General features: G+C 47.5%; 1 protein-coding gene across 1 annotated transcript in view; it reads right to left on the bottom strand.

The window, feature by feature from the left end:
• Nucleotides 1–4,246: 4,246 nt before the first annotated feature.
• Nucleotides 4,247–24,409, bottom strand: part of BARX2 (BARX homeobox 2) — an 87,641-nt gene continuing 67,478 nt past the window's right edge. Inside the window, exons 2-4 of the mRNA XM_049778311.1 lie at nt 19,416–19,713; nt 15,722–15,806; nt 4,247–4,510 (exon numbers count right to left, since the gene is read on the bottom strand). Coding sequence (XP_049634268.1) covers nt 4,247–4,510; nt 15,722–15,806; nt 19,416–19,713 — 647 coding nt within the window. The remainder of the gene's footprint in view (nt 4,511–15,721; nt 15,807–19,415; nt 19,714–24,409) is intronic.

Here is a 24,409-nt window from a genome sequence, read left to right as displayed (position 1 = left end):
TGCCATTCTCATGTTCCCTGCTCTTTTTCTGCTGAGGTGCAGGCACTTTGTGCTAAAGGGCAAGGCCTAGGGAAAAGAGAGCAGGCACCCTCAGGTTCAGCTGCATCAGAGGCCCAGCCCAGGGCATGGGTTTAGGAATGGAATGAAGTTGAAAGGTCATGAGCAGGTCAGGGAGCACAAAGCATCAGTGTAGATGAGAAGAGGCCACTATGAACTGGTCCACTGGTCTGCAGACAGCCGCACTGTGTCTCCCACTGCAGGTAACAGGCTCTGAGACTGCAGACTCCACTCAGAGTTGTGTAGACTGTGAAGAAGTTGATCCAATGGCTCAGGGACCCAGAACCCCAGCTCTGTTGGGAGAGAATCTGACTTGACTTTCTAAAAGAAAGATGGCGGCACAGCTGCCTGACCTTGGATGGACATAAAGGATCTCCCATATGCCTGCATAAAGACAGACTAAGTAAAGGGGATAAACAGCTGCTAAGACTCCCTCTTTACTCCAAATTCACTTTCTCTCCCCAAAAGGCAGGCTGACCAGGATTCCCTACAGGAACCAAGACTGTGTGCTCTCATTTGGCCAGCCAGCTCTGTGACCGACCTCACTCTGCTGTAGCACAGAGATAAATAAAGATACTCCTCACTTAACAACCTACCTGTTTAGCGACCGCTTGCACTTATGACCATCTCTTCACCATTGTTTTATTTTATTTTAAATATCCTTTTTCCATCTTGCACATTCTACAGTACCGTACTGTGGTTTTTGGTGCTTTCATGTACCTACTTTACTAACTTTCTGTTCTGTCATTCATTGCAGTACTGTGTGTAAATTACACAACTTATCCAAATTAAAACAAGTGGAAGTTTTCAGTTTGATCTTTCTCGTTATTTTACTTATTCAGAATACTGTATTGTCAAGTACTATGCATATACTGTACTACAGTATACAGTACATGCAGTTCCTCAGTTAATGACCAATTTGCTTAATGACCAAACAGAACTTGGTCATTAAGCGAGAAGAATCTGTAGCTTGCTTTGGAGATCACTAACCATGTTTGTGAGATGAACATTGCTCACAGAGCTGGAGTCTCACCTTCGCAAGGCCCTTTGTTTGATGCCTCACACTGCCTGCCACCCTTTCCCTCCCCAATCCAGCTGGAAACCATCCCAAAGGCCCCTAGCACTATGGACCCCAGCCCAGCACTGTAAGCAGGCCCTCTGCCTGTCACCTACAGAGGTCTGCTGAGCCTTTAAATCCCAAAAGTCTTGTCCACTAGTGTTTATGGGCTTGTGGTGAAAAAGTAAACCTCAGTTATAGTTGGAGGGGATGTCACCTGGTTCAGCTTCTAGGAAGTGATATGGAGATCTCTCAAAAAATATGAATAAATGACCCAGAGATAGTACTTCTTGACATCTATGCCCCAAACACAAATATATTCATTTAAAGAAATCGATGCACACCTATGCTCACTGCCATATTCAGTGAAATAGTCAAGATAGAAAGAAACATCCAACTATGATGAGTCAACAGAGAAGCTCTGGTCTAAGGAGTTGGGTGAATAGTACAGTGGGGAGGGCTGGCTGCCCAGAGCACAGAGCGAGCAGACATGCCCAAGGATCAGAGGTTCACAGCCATGGCAAAAGGGGCATTGGGCCATCTGTGTGACTGTCAGAGGGTCTCATGAAGTTGGAAGTCCCTCTCTTTCTTGAACTTTCTACAGAGAAAGTCAAAGCATCAGCTATTTGGCTGAAAGAAGCTGAACCTGCCTTCCAAATGGGTGCTCCAGAAAAGAGAAACAGCTCAGGGGGACTCAGGTGGAAAAATAGAAAAGGAAGACTTTTTTGAAAGCAACTTGATTTTTGATACATAAATATTTATTATCTAAAGAAGCCTGGTCTGCAAGGATGGCTCAGTGGCTGAAAGCACATTCTGTGCCAGTGTAAGGCATTGGCCCTGGTATGGCTACAGGCATTCAGGGAATGCCCCCTGAGACTTCACTGTCTGGGACCACTTGGCTCCACCAGGACAACGAAAATCAAGCACACAGCTAAGGTGTGTGGGCCTTGCAAGTGTCACAATTAAAATGATGTGTGAAAGCCATAAAGATGGTTTAAAGGTTAAGGCACTTGCGAAAATGCAACTATGGCTTCAGTCCAGGTTCAATTTCTGCTACTACCTACAATCCCCTGAGCAGTCAGAAGTGAGCCCTGGGAGCTTGTGTGAGGAGCAGAGAGACAACCTGGCAGGCAGCACAATCAAATGTATGCAGTTCCCATTGTTATAAAGCAGTCACTATAAAGAGGGCAGAAGTGGGGGGTTAATAAGTGAAACTTTTCATTACAAGATACCAGCACCTTTGCACCTGTGAAAAGTGATGCACCGAAAATCCTGGAAATAACCAGCGCTGGCAGGGATGTGGCAAAAAATGGAGACATGTCCACTGTTGGAAGAACTTGCCTTGGGTTCAACCTCAAAAAGACCACATGGTCTTTGTGCTTTGTTCTTAATATAAAGAACAAAACTTACATATGATCCAGGGCCTTCACACTTGGGTATCTAGGAATTTGCAAAGCCCCAGACACACCTTTGCTCACTGCCACACACTTTTCAGCAGGCGAGATCTATCCACAGGCCACGGCCCAATGCTGGGAAGTGGATAGGGAAATTGGTCTACAGGTGCTTGGAACTCTCCTTAGCACTGAGATGAAGGCTCGCCTTTTGCTACAGCATAGCATGGATGGAGCAAGAGGGGGTGATGGCAAGTAGAATTAGTCAGAGAGAGGAGGACATGTGTGAAGGACCTCACCCTGCTGTGGTGTGGAGGGAAACAAAGCAGTAAGTAGTGTCCACTGAAAACTGAGACTGGCCACAGAATTGAGGTACCCAAGGCCTGGGGGGAGGCAGGAGGTGGGGAAGGGGCAGGGCAGGAACATGAACACTAGTATAAAGCATCAAAGAGAAAAGGAGCCAGGGAGACCAGAGTACTCAGAGTGGGGATGGCACCATATGATCCTGTGAGCAGAACCAGGACAGGCTCTGAGTTCCAACAGGTATGGCCACCGCATTAAAAAAAAAGTACAATAAAACTACATTTAAAAAGGGGGGTGGTGCTGGAGTGATACTATAGTAGGTAGGACTCTTGTCTTGCATGCGACCAATTGGGGTTTGATCCTCAGCATCCCATATGGTCTGCTGAACACTGCCTGGATTAACCCCTGAGTATTGTTGGGTATAAGCCAAAAACCCCTCCAAAAAATAAAAAGGTTGTGTGGAAGCACATGTGAAAAGCAGCCTCTACTAGCCTACATAAGCTGCTGGAAGAAGGGGTGGGGTGGACAGCTCCCCAGCTATTAAGCTCTGTGGCCCTTCATCCACCCTCTGCCTGGGCAGTCTGGACCTTTGTCTTCTCTTCCTTACCAGTGAGGGAGATTAAAGTTTGTACCAGGTACAAGCCTGCTACCTTCTCTGAGTTAGCTCTCCAAAGGACATTTACTCAGAAACGAGACACGCCTTCCTTTGGAAACTTTATTTTTTTTTTCATTAAAAAATAAGTCATCTTAACATATCTGCATGGAAGCTACAGGGAGAATGGCATCAGGAGGGGAGCAAGGACCAGGTGGGCCAGGCTGGACTCAGCCGGGCACCCCAGGTACAAAGGCACACGTGTCTGCACACCAACCAACTTTATTCAGAACCCACACTCAGAACTTGGAACCCCTGTGCCCCATTCTCTCTTGCCCTCCCTCACCAACCCCCCATTCCAAAGAAACAAAAAAGCAACAACCCCAAACGTTAAATTCTCTTCTTTAAAACTATAGAAATAAGTGCTGAGTTGGCCAGGAGCTGGAAAGGGGATCTGTAAGCTGATCACGTGCCCCCCATCTCTCTGCCCCAAGGACCAGCTGTCCTGGGGTGGCAGGGAAACAGCTCAAAAAGACTTCCCATCCATCCCCCATCACTGGAGGCCAAGGAAGGGCTCTGCCACATGGGCAGGCTACGGCCCACTTCCCACTTCCCAGCTGCCTCCCTAGTGGGGACAGGTAGTCCCAAGGCACTGCACCCCTGAATATGAGGGGGTCACATGATAAAGCAGAGAAGGCACAGAGGTGAGCAGTCACCCACAAAAACTGGGGACAGGCTGCTAGGGGATCACTCCCCACCCCCTGCCAATCTGGAAGCTTCTCTCTCCCTTTCCTCCCTGCCTGCTCGAGCAGCCTTCTCTCAGGTGCCCCACCAGAGGTTTCTCTTCTAGCTGGATGGTGGGGGTTCTGAAGGCAAGGCCGTGGGTAGCTTCTGGGGCTGGCTGGGAGGCTCCACCACCTCCAGGGGTTCAGTGCAGGCCTGGGACTCCTGAGGTTCACGGGCCTCTTCTTGGCCCTGGCCCGGCTCTGGGGATGCCTGGCTCTGGCTGTTCAGCTTCTCTTCTGCTTCGATTTCCTCCGAGGTGGGGATGGAATTCTTCTTGGGGCGGCCTTTGGGTTTGGTGGGTGCTTCCTGTCCACCTTTGAGAACCTACAGGGGAGAAGTGGGTGATGAAATTGAAGAGAGAATCCCTTCCCTCTATATCATCCTGGGGCAGCTCCACCTGCCTTCCCAACAGAGTCTGGTCAGAAGCAAACTTAAGCCCTGGCCTCCTGGGACACTAACCTGCAGTCCTTCAGCTCAAAGACCCAAAGAAATATTGTGCTTGTGTGTTCCATCCCCCGCAGAGAAAACAAACAAACATGCTTTGGGGCCCACATCATCTATTCTACCATTCAGTAAAATGGCCCCAAACACAAAGAAATTCCAACTTCAACCATAAGAAAGGAAAAGGGGGTCATTTGTGATCCACTGACCAGGATTCAATTGACCTCTATGCTTAGTATCTGGAACCACGGGTCCCCCAGCAGCATAGGAAGCAGAACTGATGATCGAAAGCAAGCAACATAGTACCCCCAAAGTCTTAGTTGATCCCTCAAAGCTTCATCCCAAAACAAACATACATCCATATGTGTGTGGAGGTAATGTATGTGTGCCTTTGAGAGAGACAAAGAAATGGCACAAAAGGCAGGGACACCAGCTCACAGTGCTACATGGTCCTCTAGGCTTTACCTGGAGCCAGCCCCAAGCATGGCGCTGAGAAGACCCACTGAGCATTTTTTATGTTGCCCCAAGACTGTGTGTGTTTGTGTCTCTGTGTGTGTGCAATTACAGGATACCCCCCCCAATGAAATGTGTATGATGTGGGTTGTATGAAATGTGGTGTTTGTGTGTTATGAGTCTTATGTGTTATATATGATATGTGTGTGTGTGTGTGTGTGTTTCTGCAAGACAGCTTGCTCACCTGCCCACCTTGTTTCTCAGCCCCACTTGGAAGATCTGTGCTGTCTATTTAGTGTGCTGTGAAAAGGTCTTGAGGTGGACTGGATTAGCTCAGGGATCAGAAGAGAGTTTTTTTGCTACTCATTCCCCTATCTTAGTCTTTTCTCCATTTATGAAGATCCTGGAGGCTGAGTCCTGCTTCTATGTCTGCTCAGTCCTTGAAGCCCCAACTATCTTCCTGCACCACCCTCACCTCTTTTTGCAGACAGCAGAGGACCTCCAGATAAATAAATGCTTGAGAAGCCAGCTCAGGGGTCTGGGGTCTATGCCTTGCAGGCACAAAGCTCCAGATTTGAATTCTGGTATTTCATTGTCCCTGAACACTGTCATGTGTAGCCCCAGAGACCCCTAAGCCCTGCTGGTCCCAAGCACCATCCCAGCTGGCTAAATGCTCTGGGGGATCTCTCCCCACAGAAAGAATAAAGGAAGTGACTCCATAAACCACCTTTTCTGTTTGTTTGTTTGTTTGTTTGTTTTGTGGCCACACTTGATGGTGCTCAGGGGTTACTCCTGGCTCTGAGCTCAGAAATTAGTCCTGGCATGCTCAAGGGACCATATGGTATATTGGAGTTTAAACCCAGGATGGCCACATGCAAGGCAAATGCCCTACCTGCTGTGCGAATACTCTGGCAAACTCCCCCTCCCCATTCCTTTTTGACAGCTGCTTTCTGAGAAATTATTCACATCCCACACAGCCTGTGTACACAGAGGCAAAAATTATATGACTTCGCTTGCAACTGGGCAACTAGAAGGGCAACCCATTTTATAGCATTTTTCTCACTTCCCTGTCCAGTCAGCTTTGACTTCTGCTTAAGGCCAAGGACATGTGTCATTTCTCGGACCTTGGGGTACTGGCTTACGACCCTGGCAATGCCTATGGTTCTCTGAGGCTACACCCATGATGCTCAGGGACCAAGGGATGTTGGGAATTAGAGAAGTATACACCTTCACCCCTGTACTCTCTTTTGGTTCCTGTACGTCACATTTGTCACAAGCTTGTCACACCTTGTGGGATGCCCCAGAAGAACTTGGCATCTCTCAGCTTCTTAGCCTGGTCTATGCATGGAATTCTGTCCTCTGAGGAAAGTCATTCTCTGTGGGTTTTAGATTTACATTCCCCCCCAAATCAGTGTCACATAGGTTGGGGGCAGTTTATGCACATTCTTCAGAGACTTGTCATCAAATCCTTTGCCCACTGTTAACATTTTGTAGACTCTCCCTTCTGAATTGTACAATATCCTGTTTGGGAGTGTGGAGGCACACCCAGCGGTACTCGCCTCTGGTAGTGCTTAGGGAATTATGACGTGCCAGGGGTGGACCCAAGACCTCTTGCACACTAAGCCTGTGCTCTACTAATTACAATAGCCAGAATCTGGAAACAACCCTAGTGCCCATAAACAGATGAGTGGCTAAAGAAACTGTGGTACATCTACACAATGGAATACTATGCAGTTGTTAGAAAATATTAAGTCATGAAACTTGTTTAGACATGGCTATATAAAGTTATCATGATGTAGAATGATTATCTCATTTGTGGAATATAAAAAATAGTATGAGGTGCTTGCAGTGATAGAACTTGCTTTGCGCTTGGCCAACCCATACTTGATGTACAACATCCTATATGGTCCGCATGGTCCCCAAGCACTGCCAGCAGTGATTCTTTAGTATAGATCTGGAAGTAACCCTTGAGCTCTGCCATTCATGCCCCCCCCAAAAAAAGTTAAAAAACAAGCTCCAAAATAGTATGAGAATAATACCCAAAGACAATAGAAGTGGGAAGGGAGTGCAATTACATCAGAAAAGGAACCACTGTGACAATGACAGTTGGAAATGATTGTTCTGGACAAGAACTGGGTGCTGAAAAGAGGTAAACTAATGATATACATGTTACCCCTTCAGTAACAATATTGCAAACCAGTGTCAAAAAAGCAAGTAAGAAAATAAAGGGAGAGAGAGACAGACAGACAGACAGAGAGAGAGAGACAGAGACAGAGACAGAGAGAGGAAGAGAGAGGAAAAAAGTGGGAGGGATGAAGAGAGAAAGAAGGAGGGAAAAGTGTCTGATAGAGGTAGGTTGGGAGTGTTGCAGGAAGGAAACTGGTCATTGGTGGCGGGAAATGTGTACTGGTGAAGGAATGGATGTTGAAATATTGTATGGATGACACTCAACCATTAATGACCTTTTTTTTTTTTTTTTGGTTTTTGGGTCACACCCAGCGGTGCTCAGGGGTTACTCTTGGCTCTGTGCTCAGAAATCGCTCCTGGCAGACACAGGGGACCACATGAGATGCCGGGATTTGAACTGCCATCAGTCTTGGATCGGCCACTTTCAAGGCAAATGCCCTACAGCTTGCGCCACTGCTCCGTCCCCACGTTAACAACTTTTTAACTTGTATCTCAGGATGATTCAATTAAAACATTTTTTAAAAAAGAAAAAAGGTCTATGCTCTGGTCTCTGCACCCTCTCCCCAGTCCTTCCAGGTTCTGAAGCAAGGCTCTCCACAGATAGGAGACAGACCCAGGAGCTCCTGGCTTGCAGTGCTCCTTGCCTGGTGGCTCTCTCTCTCTTTTTTTTTTTAATTTTTTTCCTTTATTTAAACATCTTGATTACATATATGATTGTGATTAGGTTTCAGTCATGTAAAGAACACCCCCTTCACCTAAAGACTTCCTCCCTAGCACAGTGCCTCATCCCCATCAGTTCTCACTTAGCTTTCCTTTGCATATGTTTTGGGTCATATCTGAGAAAGTCTGTCTAGTCTGTTGTCATGGATTTGTTTCCTTTGTTTCCTTCAAAAAAGCAGATTTTCCTTGAAAGAAGTAGAAATGCCCCATTTTCCAGTTGGATCTTTTCTACTTTTCATTCACCCCAGCCCCTTGGCTACATTGTCTGTGGTCCTGCAATGACGGGGGGGGGGGGGGGGTGCACACATGCTGAGCTGGGGTGGCAATGGGGCTGCACAGCAGGCTAATCAAGGGTCGTACTTCCTGGCCTTGAGTGTACATGTTTTTTCATACTTGGTCCTTACTAGGGATCACAGCCTACTGTTATATCTCACACAGTGATGCTCAGGGTTTACTCCTGACTCTATGCTCAAGGGTCACATCTGGTAGTGCTCAGGGGACCAGATAGGATGCAGAGGATGAAACCTACTTGACCACATGCAAGGGAAGCTACCTACCTGCTGAATTATTGCTCCTGCCCACACACCTTCTATATTGTGGTGCTTACACCCTCATTACAAATAGCAGAGCCATGGGGAGTCCAGTCAGCCCATCTGGATATCTAAACTTTGAACTCGTGACCAGAGGCTTTTAAGCCAGTGCTAAGCTAGGGATCTCTTGGCTAACTTTTACATAGAGATCCATGACTGGGTTTGAGCTCCTTTTTTGCCTAAGGGAGGAAGCAAACCCTAAGTTCTCAATAATCACCTCCATTGAGCTGGGAATTGGTTCTGCCACCATACCTGTCACCCAATATCAGCCACAGAGTTGTGCAGGGGACTCTAACAGGGCATGAATGGACAGAATCCAGCTGGGGGGACCTAGCATGTGAGGGGGGTTTACGTGTTCCCCCAGTCTCTAATCCTGGCTGCTGTTGAAAGCACCTAGGAGTGCTGTGCAGATTGAAAGCAACTCCTTGCCCCCACACCAGCTCTGAAGGAAGAGGGGAAACAAAGCCAAGCAACCTCCTGGCTCACGGAGGCAAGTCTAAAGAGGCCGCCCAATTGGCAAAGAAAAGCCCAGCCCAACAATTAGTGTGCACCACCCACATGCTGGGGCAGAACTCACCTGGCTGTTTTCTTACAGCACATGTGCACCCCCCCCCACACACACACACACTCACATCCAAACAATCAAACCATTTTCTAAGTGGAATAAAACATTCCATCCTGAGCAGATCACTGCTCCATCCTGAAAAGATCACTATGCTCCTGGCTGCTCTGGGCAGCGGGCTGCTATCTCCTGCTCCATGGAGCAACTGACATGTGGCCAGACCAATCCCTGCCTGAAGCTCACGAATAGCACATGTAGCCTGGTGACCCTCCTGGGAACCCCATAGTCAATGTCACTTCCTTGTCTGGAGAGGCCAAAGATGCTAGTAAACACAAGGCCACGCTATCCTGAAAACACAAAGAAGCTCCATCTTCTCCAAGTACTGTACGCTGACACTACCCTTCCCCCAGATCCCAGCCAGAGGCCCCTACTTCTCAGTGCTAAGGCTCAAGGCAGGACTTTTACTTCTTCCCCTGCAGGTGTAAGTGGGGGAACCCCTGGGCTGTAGAATGTCAGGGAGGCCCCTTTGACCCCTAAATATTTGCTGAGCCTGTGAAAATGGTCAAGGGCCTAAAATGAGTTTATAGTGCCAGCCCCAGCCCCTTAAATTAGACACCACCACCACCAGGGCTCTGCCCTCAGGCAGTCACAGGGATCATCGGATGTGCAGCTATAATTCAGACCTCGGTATGACTTTGCAGAGGCTTGACTCCCTGCACATATAAGCCAGACTTTCCCTCACTCTGGAACTGCTTACTCAAGCTCAGAATTTATTCACAGCTCCATCATACAGTGAGATCTTTTCAGAAAGCTTCCTTTCTTTGCTTCCCTTTTTTTCACATTCATTCCCTCCTTTCTTCCCTCCTCTCTCCTTCCCTTTCTTCCCTCTCTCCATTCTTTCTTCCCACCCTGCCTTCGTTCCCTCCATCTTTCCTTCACCTGCTCTCCTCCCTCCCTCCCTCCCTTCGTTCCTTGGTCAGGGAAGGTCCCAGCTCTGCACACAGGAATCACTCCTGGCCATGCTCAGGGGACCATATGGTATGTCGGGTATTAAACCCAGGTCAGCCACATGCAAGACAAATGTCCTCCCCACTGTAATATCACTCCAGTTCCCACAGCAACTATTTTCCCACAAGTCTGGGTTCTCAAGCATGACTGTTCCCAGGCTGGCAAAGCACCATTCCCCACCTGCAGAGGCTGGTGATCCACAGCAGGACTCCCAGAGACAGGGTGCTGGTGAAAGGAGAATAGAAGAGAATAGACTCCTAGGCAGGCCTGCAATCACAGGAAACACACAGGGGTCCCAAGACCGGCTAAGTTCAGTGGCAGCTTCTGGCTCATTGTCTCTCACAGTTAGGTTTTCTAGATTTTGTGGCCAGGTAAATTCTAATAAAAGAACAAGAGGGACCAGAGAGCTACTATGGAGGGTTGGTAAGGTGTTTGCCTTGCACGTGGCCCCCTGGGTTTGATCTCCAGCACCCTTTGTGGTTTCCCAGACACCACCTGGGGTCATGCTGAGCACAGAGACAGGAGTAAACCCTGAGCACTGCTGGGAGTGTCCTAATAAATATATGAACAAAAGGGGGCATAGCTAAGAGTTTCTGGATGTGTGTTACAGTGCTGGCCCTGCTCAGAAGTCGCAGGAGATGAGCTGGGTCACTGCCACCCCCAAAGTCTGTGTCGGGCACATGCTGATGAAGAAATAGGCATGTGGTGGGTTAAGTCACCCGAGAGGCGCTGACTAGCTAGGTGGCCACAAGTATGCATCTTTACCCCAACTCCTCCTACCACCAGGAGAGCACTGGAGAGACGGGAGGTAACGTTGCTTTAGTCATAGGTGTCCCACAGCCACTGAAGAAGACATAGTTTGGGGAGAGGGGAATCACCATCTCTGTGCATTTTCCTAAACCCGCTACAGGGGCCACATGCTGGCCCGCTGGCCCTGCTGGTGAGAACGAGTCAGAGATGTTATCTTGGGTTGGCACAGGCGAGCTGGCAGCTGTGTAGATAACTCTGAGAATCAAGTGCTAATCTTTTTCCAGCTCCAATTAGGTTACTAGCCTTGAGACATCTTTATTACCCAATTACCCTTTGCTTTTTCCTCCCCATTCCTTGAAGAGATCACCTTGATGAATATTGCTCTCCCAGCACAATCTCTGAAGCAATCCAGAGCTCAGCACTTCTGGGGGACACAGATTTCAGACACTTGGTGGTACCATGAGAGGCACTTGGCACCAACATGCACTCCAATTCCTCTGAGGCAATTTGAAATGGCTCCTCCCATTTCTTTGCCTTCCTTCTGCCTGGGACTCTTCTCCCATTCTCTCCCCTTGGCACATTTCTACCCATCTATTACAACCACCATTACACAATACTTCTTCCAGGAAGCCCTCCCTGACACTGGTCTTGCCCCCTAAGCCCTTCTTCCCTACCCTGTATTCTCTATAGACTCATCGATGCCCTTCCTGACCTGACCTTTTCTAAGTTTTAATTTAGGATGAAATGGGGTCCTATATTACTTTGCCTAATAAAAGAATGGTGTCCACTACAGGTCTTATGGCTGACCTTCAGGCCATAGAGCTGGGCCTACTAAAGGGATCTGACATTAAGGGATGGTTCACAGGACTGGCTATGTGAAGTGATTCTGATCAGGGCCCCCACCCCCTCCACCCCATGTACTAGCAGCTCCAGAGCTTCTAAAAAACAAGTGAAGTCAGAGGCCGAGGTGCACAGTCCCACGGGCCCTGGGCGGGCTGGCATAGTGACAGGATGTCAATGAATGAATCATCTGAGCGTGGAGATGGCTGATAACCGCTTGCAACAATGTGTGAGCCTCTCAGGAGATATCGATTCTGATGATAGACGAGGAAGGAGGTGGTGGTGGAACTTGCCCAGGATGCAGTGAAGGAACTTGCCCAAAATCATCTAGGGAAGGGCAAGCCTGCCAACAGTGCCCAGACCTGATCCTTACAAGCATCAAGCCCCCTGACAGGTACCACCTACTCTGAGATTCAGGGGGGTGCCTTAGCTTCTAGCACTTGCTTTGGGGAGACTTCTCAGTGGTGTTCATGCCCAGCCTCCTGCAAGCAAAGTGAACTCAGGCCTTCCAGTTCTCTCCCAGACTCCACGCTCATTTTGAAGTGACTGTGGATTTGACTGGATTCTTTTTTGTTTTGTATTGAGTTCACACTCAATTGTATTCAGGGTTTACTCCTGCCTCCACATTCAGGGACATTTTCCGAAGGTGCTCAAGTGCTCTCGAGACTATATGTGGTGTCAGGGATGGAGCCGGGATTGGCTGCATGCCAGGCAAAGCCCCTACCCATTGTCTGTACCCTTGTCTGGATTTCTTCTCTCCTTAAATTTCACCTTCTCTTGCATCCTTTCCCCCAGATGCTTCTCTTCCAAATTTGTATGAGTTTAACCGTCTGTAATTATTGGTCAGTGCCCAATGACCCTCGGGGCTTTCTGGACCTTGGTTCTCTAACCAGATCCCAAATGCCATAGAGGCTTTGATTTTATTGTCTGCTACAGGGCCTGTACCAAGGTGTGACTTACAAGAGGTTCTAACTGTGTGTGTTGATTCATGCACGGTCTCTGTGTTGGTACATGCAACTGGCTTCACTGTCTTGCTCTGCATGTGCTGCAAGGGCCAAACCGCCTCCATATCCAAATCCTTCTCTACAGGAGCCAGGATCTTTAGAGGAAACCATGAGCCTTGCCCAGGAATTCCTTTCAGGGGATAGAATGATGCTGCCTTGTTGGCTTTTTTCTCATTTTTTCCATCCACAGTCACTGGCACTTTGCTTTCCTCATTCTTTGCAAGCAAGAACAAGAACACAAGTTTTCAGAGGGGAAAAGATGAGATAAGACCACGAAACACAGTAGAAGGGAGGGAGGCAGCAGATTGAGGGGTTCCACCTGACCATGGGGAAAGGTACAGGAACTCGGGATGGGTGAGAAACAGGATCAGCCAGGCTTTTGACATTTCTCTCTTTGGGGATGAAGCTGTGCTCAGGAGGGGCAGGGGTTCACTCATGATGATTTTCAGACAAGTCCAAGTCTGCAGGACATGGCACTGCCTGGGTCCTGTAGTTCCAGAGACTATCCAGTCTGCCCTGTCAGAGACATGATCAAACCAGGCTGAACCCACAGGCCAGGCCTGAGCCTCAATCCTGACCTGTCTCTCTACCCTGCTAAACCTTTTTATATCTGCAGATCTACAGGAAAGTTTTTCTGGGCAGGACATTGAAATTACCTAGGTGCAAAGTGAAGAATTTATATAATGTATCTATATAGATATAAATCTATATAAATGTATATGGTAAGCTCAGCCACCAGGATCAGTGTGCTTAGAAGAGTGTGACCATGTGTGTGTGAGCATGTGTGTGAGAGTGAAGGTATGTATATATGAATTTGTGACTATGTGAATGTGTAGATAAGTGCGTAGTTTTGAATGTGCGATTGTATGCATGTAATTATGAGTGTGTTTGAGTGTGCATATGGGTCTGTGAGCATGTGCAGAAAAGTTGTGCGTATACAGTGTGTATAGATGTGAATGAATGTGTGTATATGTGTAAGTGTGTGAATGTGTGTGTGTACCCTTGTTAACCCAGGCCTGGCAGGACTGGCAAAACCAAGCTCAGCGACCAATGGGGCTTCAGCTAGGATCTGAACTCATGAACAGAGGTACATGAGGTTGCAAGGCAGATGCATTGAACCACTGCACTTTTCCGTTGGGCCCAAGTAAATCAATGTTTCACAAGGAAGGAAACACTTCAAAATGAGAAAACATCATCAATTAACATGCTCAATAAACTCTGTGCTCCCCCTCCAAGAAAAAAACTAGATGATCTTCATTCACTTAGCATGATAGCATTGTGGGAAAGGGAATAATCCCACTCGGGAAATATTCACAAAGTGAAATGACCTGTGACCAGGTGAGTTCGGGGCTGAGCTGGCTGGGCTGATCCAGATGAGAGGAGAAAAGGACAGTGGGGTCTGGAACACTGAGCTCAAGGTGTAACTGGTATTATTTATTTTTTGCTTTTTATTTGGTAAGGGCACACTCAGAAGTGCTTAGGGGCTGCTCCTCGCTTTGCATTCAGGGATCACTCAAGGCATTGCTCAGGGGACATATAAGATATTGGGGATTGAACCCAGGTTGGCCATGTGTAAGACAAGTGCTCTACCTGCTGTACTATCACTCTGGCCCCTCCTGGTGTTACTGAGGTGGGGAGCATACATTCAACAGCAGTGTTCAGGAGCTTAGTTCTGGCTCTGTGATCAGGGTTCACCCCTCATGGGTTCAGGGAACCATATGGGGTTCTGGAGATTAAACCTGGGTCAGCCACATAGGAACCAAAAACCTTCCCACACTTTGGTCTCTGTACCTGTGTTTAAAGCTGTAGTTTCCAATGCCTGGGACATGGATCTCTCCTGGCCTGCAGACATGATAACATTGAAAAGAACTGGGCACCCCAGGCCACATACCTTCTAGGTAAAGCCAGGCGCCCCAGAGGTACTAGTACTGAGAGCCACTGGTTAGGTCAGCCTTTTTGAGGGGATTGCTGGAGAGATTTGGGGCTACACCTGGCATTGCTCCTGACTTACTCCTAGCTCTGCACTCAGAGATCACTCCTAATAGTTCATATGCTGTGCTGGGGATTATAGAAAGGTTGGCTACATGCCAAACAAATTCCCTACCCTCTGTATGATCCCTCTAGCCCCTAAAGCAGAGTTTCCTAAACTCTGGGTCTTAACCGGCAAGTGGTCACACAAAGGCCATCAAGAATGAAAGATTTCTAAACATACCACAGTCAAACATGAACTCATAGTCAGTCACAGCCACACATATTCATGGAAACTCCCAGGTTGCATTTCTTGGGCACAGAAGGGGTCATGCAAGTGAGAATCAGAAAAAGAAGATGACCATGCCCCACCTGTAGCTTCCATCCTCTTTTCCATGGCCTGTGAACCCCATTACAAACCTGAAAGTAAAAATGCCCCATGGCTTTATAAAATTTGCCATTAACAGTGCTTTTTCTCCCAACTCCCTTAAAATGAAACTTTATGAAATTGAATTTGAGGTGTTCATTACAGGAAGTTCATTTGAGAAGCAAAACTGAAGTGATTCATGACCTTGGCATGGGGTCATCTCGATCCATCCACCTGCATGGGGCCACTATTCACAGACACCTCTCAGTTCTGCCTAGATAGAGAACAAATTTGCTGAGGTGCCTGAGCTTCTGCTGCTGCTCAGGTTACTGACATCTCAAGGAGCTGGAGAGGGCACACAATGCCAGAACAGGCATGTTCCCCGCACATGTGTGTCTGTATGAAACAAAACATGCTTTCTATTTCAGGCTCCTGGTGGGAGGGAAAGGAAGTGTTTCGGGAAGGCTGGCAGGTGGGGCAAGGGGGCAATTGGCAATCTTGAAGCTTTTAAATCTATTTCTAAGAAAACTGAGGGATGGGGGTCAGATTATTAGGAACTCTAGGCCAGAGGGAGCATCTTCAATGTTCTTGGGGCCCAATCATCTGGGGGTGGGCATGCGGGATTTACACGTTCTTTTCACTTACCATTTTCTTCCATTTCATCCTGCGGTTCTGGTACCATGTCTTCACCTGTAGCTGAGTGAGGCCCAGAGACTGGGCCAAGTCCAACCTATGAGGCAATGAGACAAAAAGGGGGAGCTGAGGAAGGGAAGGGGTGCTGCAGAGATGGGGTCCTGAGAGCTCATTCCACACACTGTTAACTAGAGTGTGGCTTCCAGCTTGAGCCATTTCTTCCCCCCAAAAGGGTTTGGCTTTCCTCCCAAGAATCGAATGTGTGACACCCTGAGAAGCTAAGCAATGTATCTGGATACCCACTCTACTGCAAACACCCAGCAGTCTGCAGGGCTCTGAGGATTTCATAGCCTTCCCTTCAAAGTCCTTTTCCTGGGACTTAAGAGAAAACTGCAAGCAAATATAGTAGTGCTCTTTTTTAGAGAAGAAAGTCGATTAGACACTCTTTCCAAAGATGGTCAAATCTTGTTCATCTCTTGTTTTGTCAATAAAGTTTTATTGGAACACAGCTAAAGACATTTGTGATAATACAGCAAGGCACTTGCTTTGCACATGGCTGACCTAGGTTCAATCCCCAGCACTTCATATGGTCCTGAGCCCTGCCAGGAGTGATTCCTGAGCAAAGAGCCAAGAGTAACTCCTGAGCACCATTCAATGTATGCAACCTCTACCTCAAAAGCCAAAGACCTTTTTGTGTCTCAGCTCCGACCTTGCACAAAAAAAGGTGGATCCAAACCCACTCTGGAGAGGAAGGGGAGAGCTATCTTGTCCTTCTGGAGAACCCCTCTCACTCCAACTTGATCGCCACATCCTACTTGGGCCTCTGATTCCCACTTGTCACAGAGCTGGTCTTTATCTCCTCTCACAGGCCAGCCACCACCTAAATGGTGCCAAAGTCTCAAAACAGCCTCTGCTTTCTTCTAGAGAATTGATCCTTTCTCTGTCATCCAATTGCAAGCGTGGGGTTTGCCTTTGGCTTCTCTCACTGCCCCAAATGTGCCTCCCAGACTCTAAGTCTAGATCAAAGACCCCCTCAAATGCTTTCCTTGCACAATGAAGTCCTACCCTTTTAGAATGTCAGATTCTGAAAGAAATCTTAACTCTGTCGCCCCTCCTGCTGCCCATTCTCCAGGTCAGGCCAGCAGTGGTCCTGCATTCTCTGTTCTGAACATCAAAGTCATTCCTGAGACAAGGACAGCTGGTGTTGATTCCAAAAACACATCCACCATTTCCTGAGTGCCCAATCGCCTGGGTCACAGACTGGGCCCCTCCCTGTGCCCTTTGTTTATTCCTTTCCCAAAGCTGGGAAGCAAGTAGATATAGTCTTCTTTTACAGAAAAGACAGTTGATTAAATCCACTTTCTGTTTTAGTTAGTAAAGTTTTATGGGGGGGTCAAAATACAGTTTATTGAACATGGGAACAACATATTGGTAATAGTCACTATCTATGGCTACTTTTCTATACTGCTTCAGAGTTGAAAGCTGTGGCAGAGACCACAGGCTGCCCCCAAACCTAAGAGGGCTACTTACTGACCCTCTGCTAAAAATCTTCGTTATCCCTTTGGAAGTCATGACGCCAGGACTCAAACCTATTGTGTTCTGGTTGCTCTGGCCATTCTTGTCCTCCTTATCTTTATTGGTCCTTCAAAACTTTGCTGAACTCTCGAAGAATGGCACAATGAGTTGCAAGGCATAAAAAATAGCCCTTATGAGAGAAGGAACCAGACTCTGGCCTTTAAGGACAATGCTGAGAAGATCCTTGGGTACCATGGACCCCCACTTGCAGGAGTCAGTACCAGCCCAGCACTTCTTGTAGTCTCCAGGCCATGTACCCACAACCATGAGTCTTACAGTCATGGTCAAACATCTGGATAGCAACTGGGTCATGACCACCCCTTTGGAGAAGCCCCAGGTTTCTGAGGCCTGCAATTTGAGGATCCCAAGTACATGACCTCACCTCAGCCTGCCAGTCACAAGTTGAGTCATGGCCCCAAGCTTGCATGGTACTTGGAAGAGTACATCTCCCACGAAGAAGACTCAGGGTACCATCAAGGAATGTTCTAGGCACAGTTGCTTGCCACCCCTGCACAGTCGAAGTCTCCCTATTCCTGGTCTAAGGACCCCAGACCCTGTCTGCATTCACTGATTTCAAACCAGGTAAAGGCTCCCCGATACTGACAGTTTTATGGAAATTGATTTACAAACTGAAGCTAATAAATTCCCAGTGTCTAGGGCACTGGGTTGAGCTCCCCCCCCCCCAACTTCTGAAACAGTTTCTATAAGGAGAACCAGAGCCAGAGCAGGGTCCAGGCAGGTTCACCCCAGGCCATCAGGTGCATAAGCTCTGTGGAAGCTTCCACAGTGCTGGCACATGGTGCTAAGTAAATCTCTTGGGGAAAATGCACCCTTGAGCCACTCTAAGCTTCCCTGTCTGCAGCACCTCATCACCTGCCACCGTTACAAATTCTCCCTGTTGGTGGATTCCCTGGGAAACTAAAGAAACAAACAGAGCGGGTGAAGGGGCAGGTGGGAGGGTGGGGTAAGGAGGCAGCAAATCTTCCATCCCAGCCACCCTCCTCTCCTGAAAGTGACTCAGTCCTGGCAGGTCACCCCGGAGGTGCCTGGGCAGGTCGAAGGGAGGTACAGAGGGGCCCACACTGTACTGAGGACCTTGAGACTCCAAAAAAATAACATAAAGCACTTGCTAGACTATCTCTGGATGAAGAAGCATGGGGTGGACCCTGGAGAATGGTACTCATTCATAGTGCACGCTCACCTCTCCTCTGCAGGGCAGTATCAATTAACCCTAGGGTCCTAGCCTGTCAACCACCAGCACAGGTCTGTCTCCTCTGCTCAGCAGGCTGCCAAGTCAGAGAGAACAGAGACTCCTTTCTCCCTGTCTTCTCTTAGTGCCCCCTGAATTTGGGTCATCTTTCTCTCCTCACCCCCACTCCACTCCTGTCCTCAGGCCTCATTATTGTATGGTATCCAGATAAGCAGTTCAACCTTTTTTCATGTGCAGACCAACACCTGTGGTAGTTTTATCCATGGTGGTAAACCAGTGAGTTTTTACCTGTCTACGCCAGCAAGACCACTATTCCAGGCCAATCTGCTCCTGTCATTGCCAGAGCCTTGGGGGTGCTGGCAATGTTCTGAACTACAAAGTTGGCTTTTTGAGTCCAAGAGCTGACAGGTCTCCCCCAAATGTAGCCTCTTCCTCTCTCTGGCCTGTTTTCTCCTGCCTGCTAATGGGACCTTGTGGTAGAGAGATCCCAACCCTTACAGTGACCCAGTCTGGATGGCAAATATGCCACTGGGACCTGGGTAAAAGGCCTTTACCCTAACAAGAACTGCTGGGAATTGCTAGGTAGTGCTTGGGAAACAGCCTCCCTGATAAAGAAAGAAACCTAGTCAAAGGGTGGAGTACTGATGGGGTACATGCAAGGATCCAAATCTGGTCCCCAGCACATGGCCACCCAATATATAACCCACTGGTATAGCTCTAGATACCCCCCAAACACATGCTTTGAATCCCTAATGTAGATGGCTGCATATCACCAAGAGTGAGCCCTGAGCATGCCAAAGACACAGTCATCTCCCAGGAAGGAGTGTGAGGGCTCCCCTTGACTAGGCTTTCAGTTCCAAGGTGGGCCCATAAAGGGCAGAACCCTGAGGCAGGGGCCTTGGAGAGGATTCGTGGCCTCACCTGTCCGGTGTGGACAGGTACTTCTGCTTCTGGAACTTCTTCTCCAGGCCCATAAGCTGCAGCTCTGTGAAGATGGTGCGGCTCCTCCGAGGCTTCTTCTGTCGTGGGGCTGGCTGTTCCGTCTCCGACTCACTGCTGCCCAGTGTCTCACCTGGGGCCTCAGCATTAGAAGCCTCGGAGGCCACATGGTGGGGCAAGGCTGGGCTGATCCCGGTGCCAGCAGGGACCAGGTGAGAGATGATTGTGGGTTGTCTGGCGACTACTGAGAGGAGCGGGTATGCCCGAAGGGAAGCTGAGCCTGGAAGACAGGAAAAGGGGCTGGTCACAAGGAGACAGTGGAGGGGAAGGATGACCCTGGCTGAGACCATCTCCCAGCTCCTCAGGAGCTATGCACAGAGGAAAGGGAATGCCTGTAAGGTCATGCCATGTAGCAGATCTGCCCCACCTCTCCTTCCCTCAATCCCTAAAGCCTGGTGTCAGACTGCAGAAACAGGTGAAAAGAAGTCAGAAAAGAGGAACGACACAGATTTGGAGAATTCAGAGAAGGGACCTAGTTCAGAGCCAAGATGGTGAGGTTTGGATGTCAGCTGGCACAGAAGGGGTGAGGGAAGGAGGAGGAGGAGGGAGGAAGTAGAGGAAAGAGGACAAAGGAGAAGAGGAAAGAAAAGGGAGGGAGGGAGGAAAGAAAGGAGGGAGGAAGGAAGTAAAGGAAGGAGAAAAAGAAAGGAATGGAAGGGGAATGGAAGGGAGATGACGGAAAGGAGAGAATGGGGAAGGAAAGGAAATGAAGAGGGAAAGAAGAAAAGGGGAAGGGATAGAAAGGAGAGGAAATGGGGGAGAAGAGGAGAAGAGAGGTAAAGGGGCAGGAAAGGTAGTGCAGAGAACCACTTATGGTCCTAATGAAAATACACAAGTGTCTTTCAGAGAGACCTGGACACTTTGAATCACTTGTTTCAATTCATGTTTGAAACATGTGACACTTGAATCATATGTTTCATGAACTGAGCCTATAAGAGGCTCAGTTCAACGTCTTCCCTTCAGGACAAACAGTCCCAGAATGCCAACCTAAACCAGTGCTTCTCAAATAGTGGGGCACGTCTCCCGGGGGTGAGGGGGGTGGGGTGGGAGCAAGGCTCAGTAAAGGAGGGCATGTTTGGCCTCAACAAACACTGTCCTAACAAGCTAAGCCCCGTGTTTATGTCTCCGTATGTCTCTGGAGCTGAGAGTTGTTGTGTCCTGCTTCAAACCCCCTTCGAAAAGCTCTGCATTACAAAACGTGTTCATTGCAGCCATTAATCCACACATCACCTCTGATTAAAAAATCAGCTCAAATTATTTTTATATATTTTTGTTTTGCAGTTTAAAGGTTGTTTTTTTTTTAATAAAGATACTATTTACAGTCGTGCGGGGGGGAGGGAAAATGTTTTCTTCTTCCTAGGGGGGCAAGACTTTTCTTCTTTGTAGGGGGGCAAGACAGAAAATAATTAAGAAGCACTGACCTAAACTCACAGAACTAGGGATAAAGTGACTCAAGAGTCCCCAGGCCCTCAGAGCATCCAATCCATTTTAGCACACCATAAATCTCACAGACCCATCTCTGGGGAGAGGGGAAGAGGCACTTAGATTCCCAGCTCAAGCAGATCTGTGAGACAGCTGAGTTTGACTAGCAATGTCTGTCTCCTGTCTCTGGGCTGGGCCTGGGGTTGGGGGTGGGGGTGGGGGCGGCACTCAAACTAGCTATGAGCCACTCCTGCTTCAGGAATTCAAGGCAACAGGGAGTAGTATACTTCTGTCCAAGAATCTGTCTGTCTTTCAAGTACAAGAACGAAAGCTTCCCTTTCATGATTCAATAGTACCAGGTTGCAAATGGCAGGGTCATTACCTATGTAAACATTTTTTTTCTCTCTGCACCTGATCTGTATTATGAGTCAATGTTGCCCTTTTCAAAGAATCCATCAAACTCAGAATAGATTCTGCTGCCTAGAAGCACCTCCGGTCTCCACATCTGATGGAGACAAAAAAGACACAGCATGCCACAATGCAGTCTGATGGGGTATCTGAGCCCCATGCTTGAACTGTACCAGAGGAGAAGCGCAAGGCTGAAGGATGTCTCTGTAAGAAGCTCCTCATTCACACCTGGCCTTTTTTTTGTATCCCCAACACAGCCTCTCTTTCTTAAACTGAAGCAGAAATCCCCCTTTCCTCTGTCACCAACACTAACACTGGATGTTTTGTGTTGAAGATTATTATTTATTTTTAATAATGATTTTTATTTTGACCAAAGTGGATTACATATCTTTCACAGTAATATTTTAGGTACATATTGAATCAGGGGAATTCTCACCACCAAAGTTGTCCTCACTCCACCCCTTTTCCCAGCATGCATCCCATATTCCTCCCCCTTACCCATCAGACTGCTAGTATAAGTGGTCCCCTCTGTGTCTATCTTGTTGTTGATTGGTTATCGATTCTGTTGTCGTTGGATTGAGTTTGGTATTTAAGTCCGATCATTTTTATTACTACTTAGTGATCATACAACTGTTTGGTCTTGGTGCCCTCCATTGTTTCCCCCTCAAATTGAAAGACAGAACAAGTTGGTTCAAGTTATATGGTTCTGTTTGAGGAAGAGAAAAAATAAATAAATAAAATGGGGGTAAGAATCAAACAAGCAAAGAATGAGTGGAGTCCTTCTAGAGGCTATAAATATTAATTCGAGAGAAGAGAAGTAAAAAGGAAGAGAGTAATTTGAGGGAAAAAAAAATCACTCAAGGTGGCTTCTGTAGCTTTGGAAGGTTCAGAACAATTAGGAAATGTTGTTAGGGGGCTCCACACATCTGTTCGCCTTCTCCCTTCATCCAGGTGCTCATTCCTCTCCTGAGCAGGCAACTTACTGAACAACCTGAAACAGGGGCCTTGAGTTAGAGAAAGTCACTCATACTCATTTTCATGAGCATCCATGTCCCCTATCTCTCTTGCAAGTTCTTATTCTTTCTTTCTTTTGCCAAAGTCGGAAAACATATAGACTGGGTGTTACTGCATGTGGGTCAAGCCAGAGGGAAAATGATACTCCTCTGCTGATGGGGAGCATAAAAATCAGGAAGGTCTTTCAGGACAAGCTCGGAGTTGTCTGCCATGTTACCAAGGACACCCAGATAGCCCTCCACAAGGAGACCCGATGGCCAGCGTGGCAGGGGCCCCATGCCAACATGCATATCTCATGTTTAAAGGGGATCCGGAACTTCACACCAGCAACAGGAAATGATGAAAATCTGGAATCTCTATGACATGGGCACTATTCCAGAGAAGGACTAGTAGCCATAGCTGGGTGACAGAAGAGGCCATCAATTTCCCTCTCAGGTTGTTCTAGACAAGATGCTCTCAGATTCAGGGTATACCGGGAGTTGGCTGGATACAACAGGATGGGAGGTGGAAAGAAATGTACAGAAGAGAAGACTCAGCCAAGACTTGGAACATTGTATGTAAAACCACAAGCCTGACCCATATCTCTTGAAGAACTAATAAGCAGAGGGGGCACTCTCATGGTGCCCAGGACCTCCACAAACACAGATTCTGTTTTATGATGTCAAATGAGCTAATGGAACTTGAAGTTTTGTGTTCATTTCTTCACACACCTATGTTCACCTCAGTGCTAAGCCAAGATTAAAGACACAACCCAGATGCCCAAAGACAGACAAATGAATAGAAAGCTGTTGGAGAAAAACATGTGGAATATGATGCAGCTGGCAAGAAGGATGGAACCTGCTACTTGAGGCAACTTAGATGGCACTGGAATGTGTCATCAAAAGTGATATTTGCCAGAGGAAGGAAAAACACTAAGTAATGTGCTTGATAGTATGGAGAGAGGCCAAACAAAGGACCAGACAGTAGCTTGTGATACAAACATTGGCATTGATTTATAGAACTGATATGACCAGGTAAGGGGGATCAGGAAAAAAGGGAGTAAAGAGGCTGACTGGAAGTAACTTGGGACAGAAGGGGAGGGTCACGGGCACTTTGGGGATGAGGAGGTGTGGCAACTTTGTGCCTCAAAACCATAGAAGTTAACAATTTGGTAAACATCTGACCTAAACTATTTTTTAAAGTTTCTATTCACAAGTTTTAATATCTGCTTTTTTTTTCTTTCAAAATAACTGTCTTCCCACAATACCGCAATGCAACAAAGAAGTCCTGCATATTATTGACCTATTCCATACACAAAAGAAAGTGCTGGTTAAGGGAAGTAGCTCAGTAACACAAAGGATACTCCACATATACTCAGGTTGTTAGGATTTCTTGCCAATCAGGGCAGAGAAGTGCCTTCCCCAAGCAGCTAATCAGGGAAGAGAAATGTCTTCCCTAAAGAGATGGGGTGCAGAGGAAAGACTGCCAGGACTAGACTCTGAAAAGAGCAAAGGTTTCTGGAATACCCTGTTGAAAGGGGAGTTTTCTGTCTATCATCCTCATGGCTAACCCTTTAATAATTCATTCATGCCAGAGCTGCAATTCTGTGTTAATGAAGCCTCATCCAAGCATGAGACACTGGTCCTGAGTTAGGACAGTGGCCATCAGGCATGGGTACCTGGGACTGGTGAGTCTTTTGCTTATGTGATTAATTCATGTTCCCACAACACAGTACCAGTAAGATTCAAGATGTTTCCACAGGGCACTAGAAGACCAGTCGGCAGGAACTGAGATCTAGGTTCCATTCCCAAGCCCTATCAGGGTCTCCTTGTGAATGAGAAGAAAGTTGATGTAGATAATATGTATGAAATCTGTCTTGATCTTTTCCTGAGAATTCTCAGGATGGGAAAAGGTGGCTGGATAGTTTACACACATTTGTGAATGGCAGCTTAGAGAGAGTCATGGAGTCTAGGCTGTAATACCCAAAGGCATTGCTAAACTAACAACTTGTATTTTACAAAGGAGTGTCAGTCAATACTACCCACCTGTGGGGAGTTTTTCTGATTTTTCTGATTGTTCCTTTCTTTGTGCCT

This window comes from Suncus etruscus, chromosome 8, assembly GCF_024139225.1.
Source record: "Suncus etruscus isolate mSunEtr1 chromosome 8, mSunEtr1.pri.cur, whole genome shotgun sequence".
Classification (NCBI taxonomy): domain Eukaryota; kingdom Metazoa; phylum Chordata; class Mammalia; order Eulipotyphla; family Soricidae; genus Suncus; species Suncus etruscus.
Note: the sequence above shows the minus strand (reverse complement) of the source record. Positions and strands in the feature narration are given on the sequence as shown.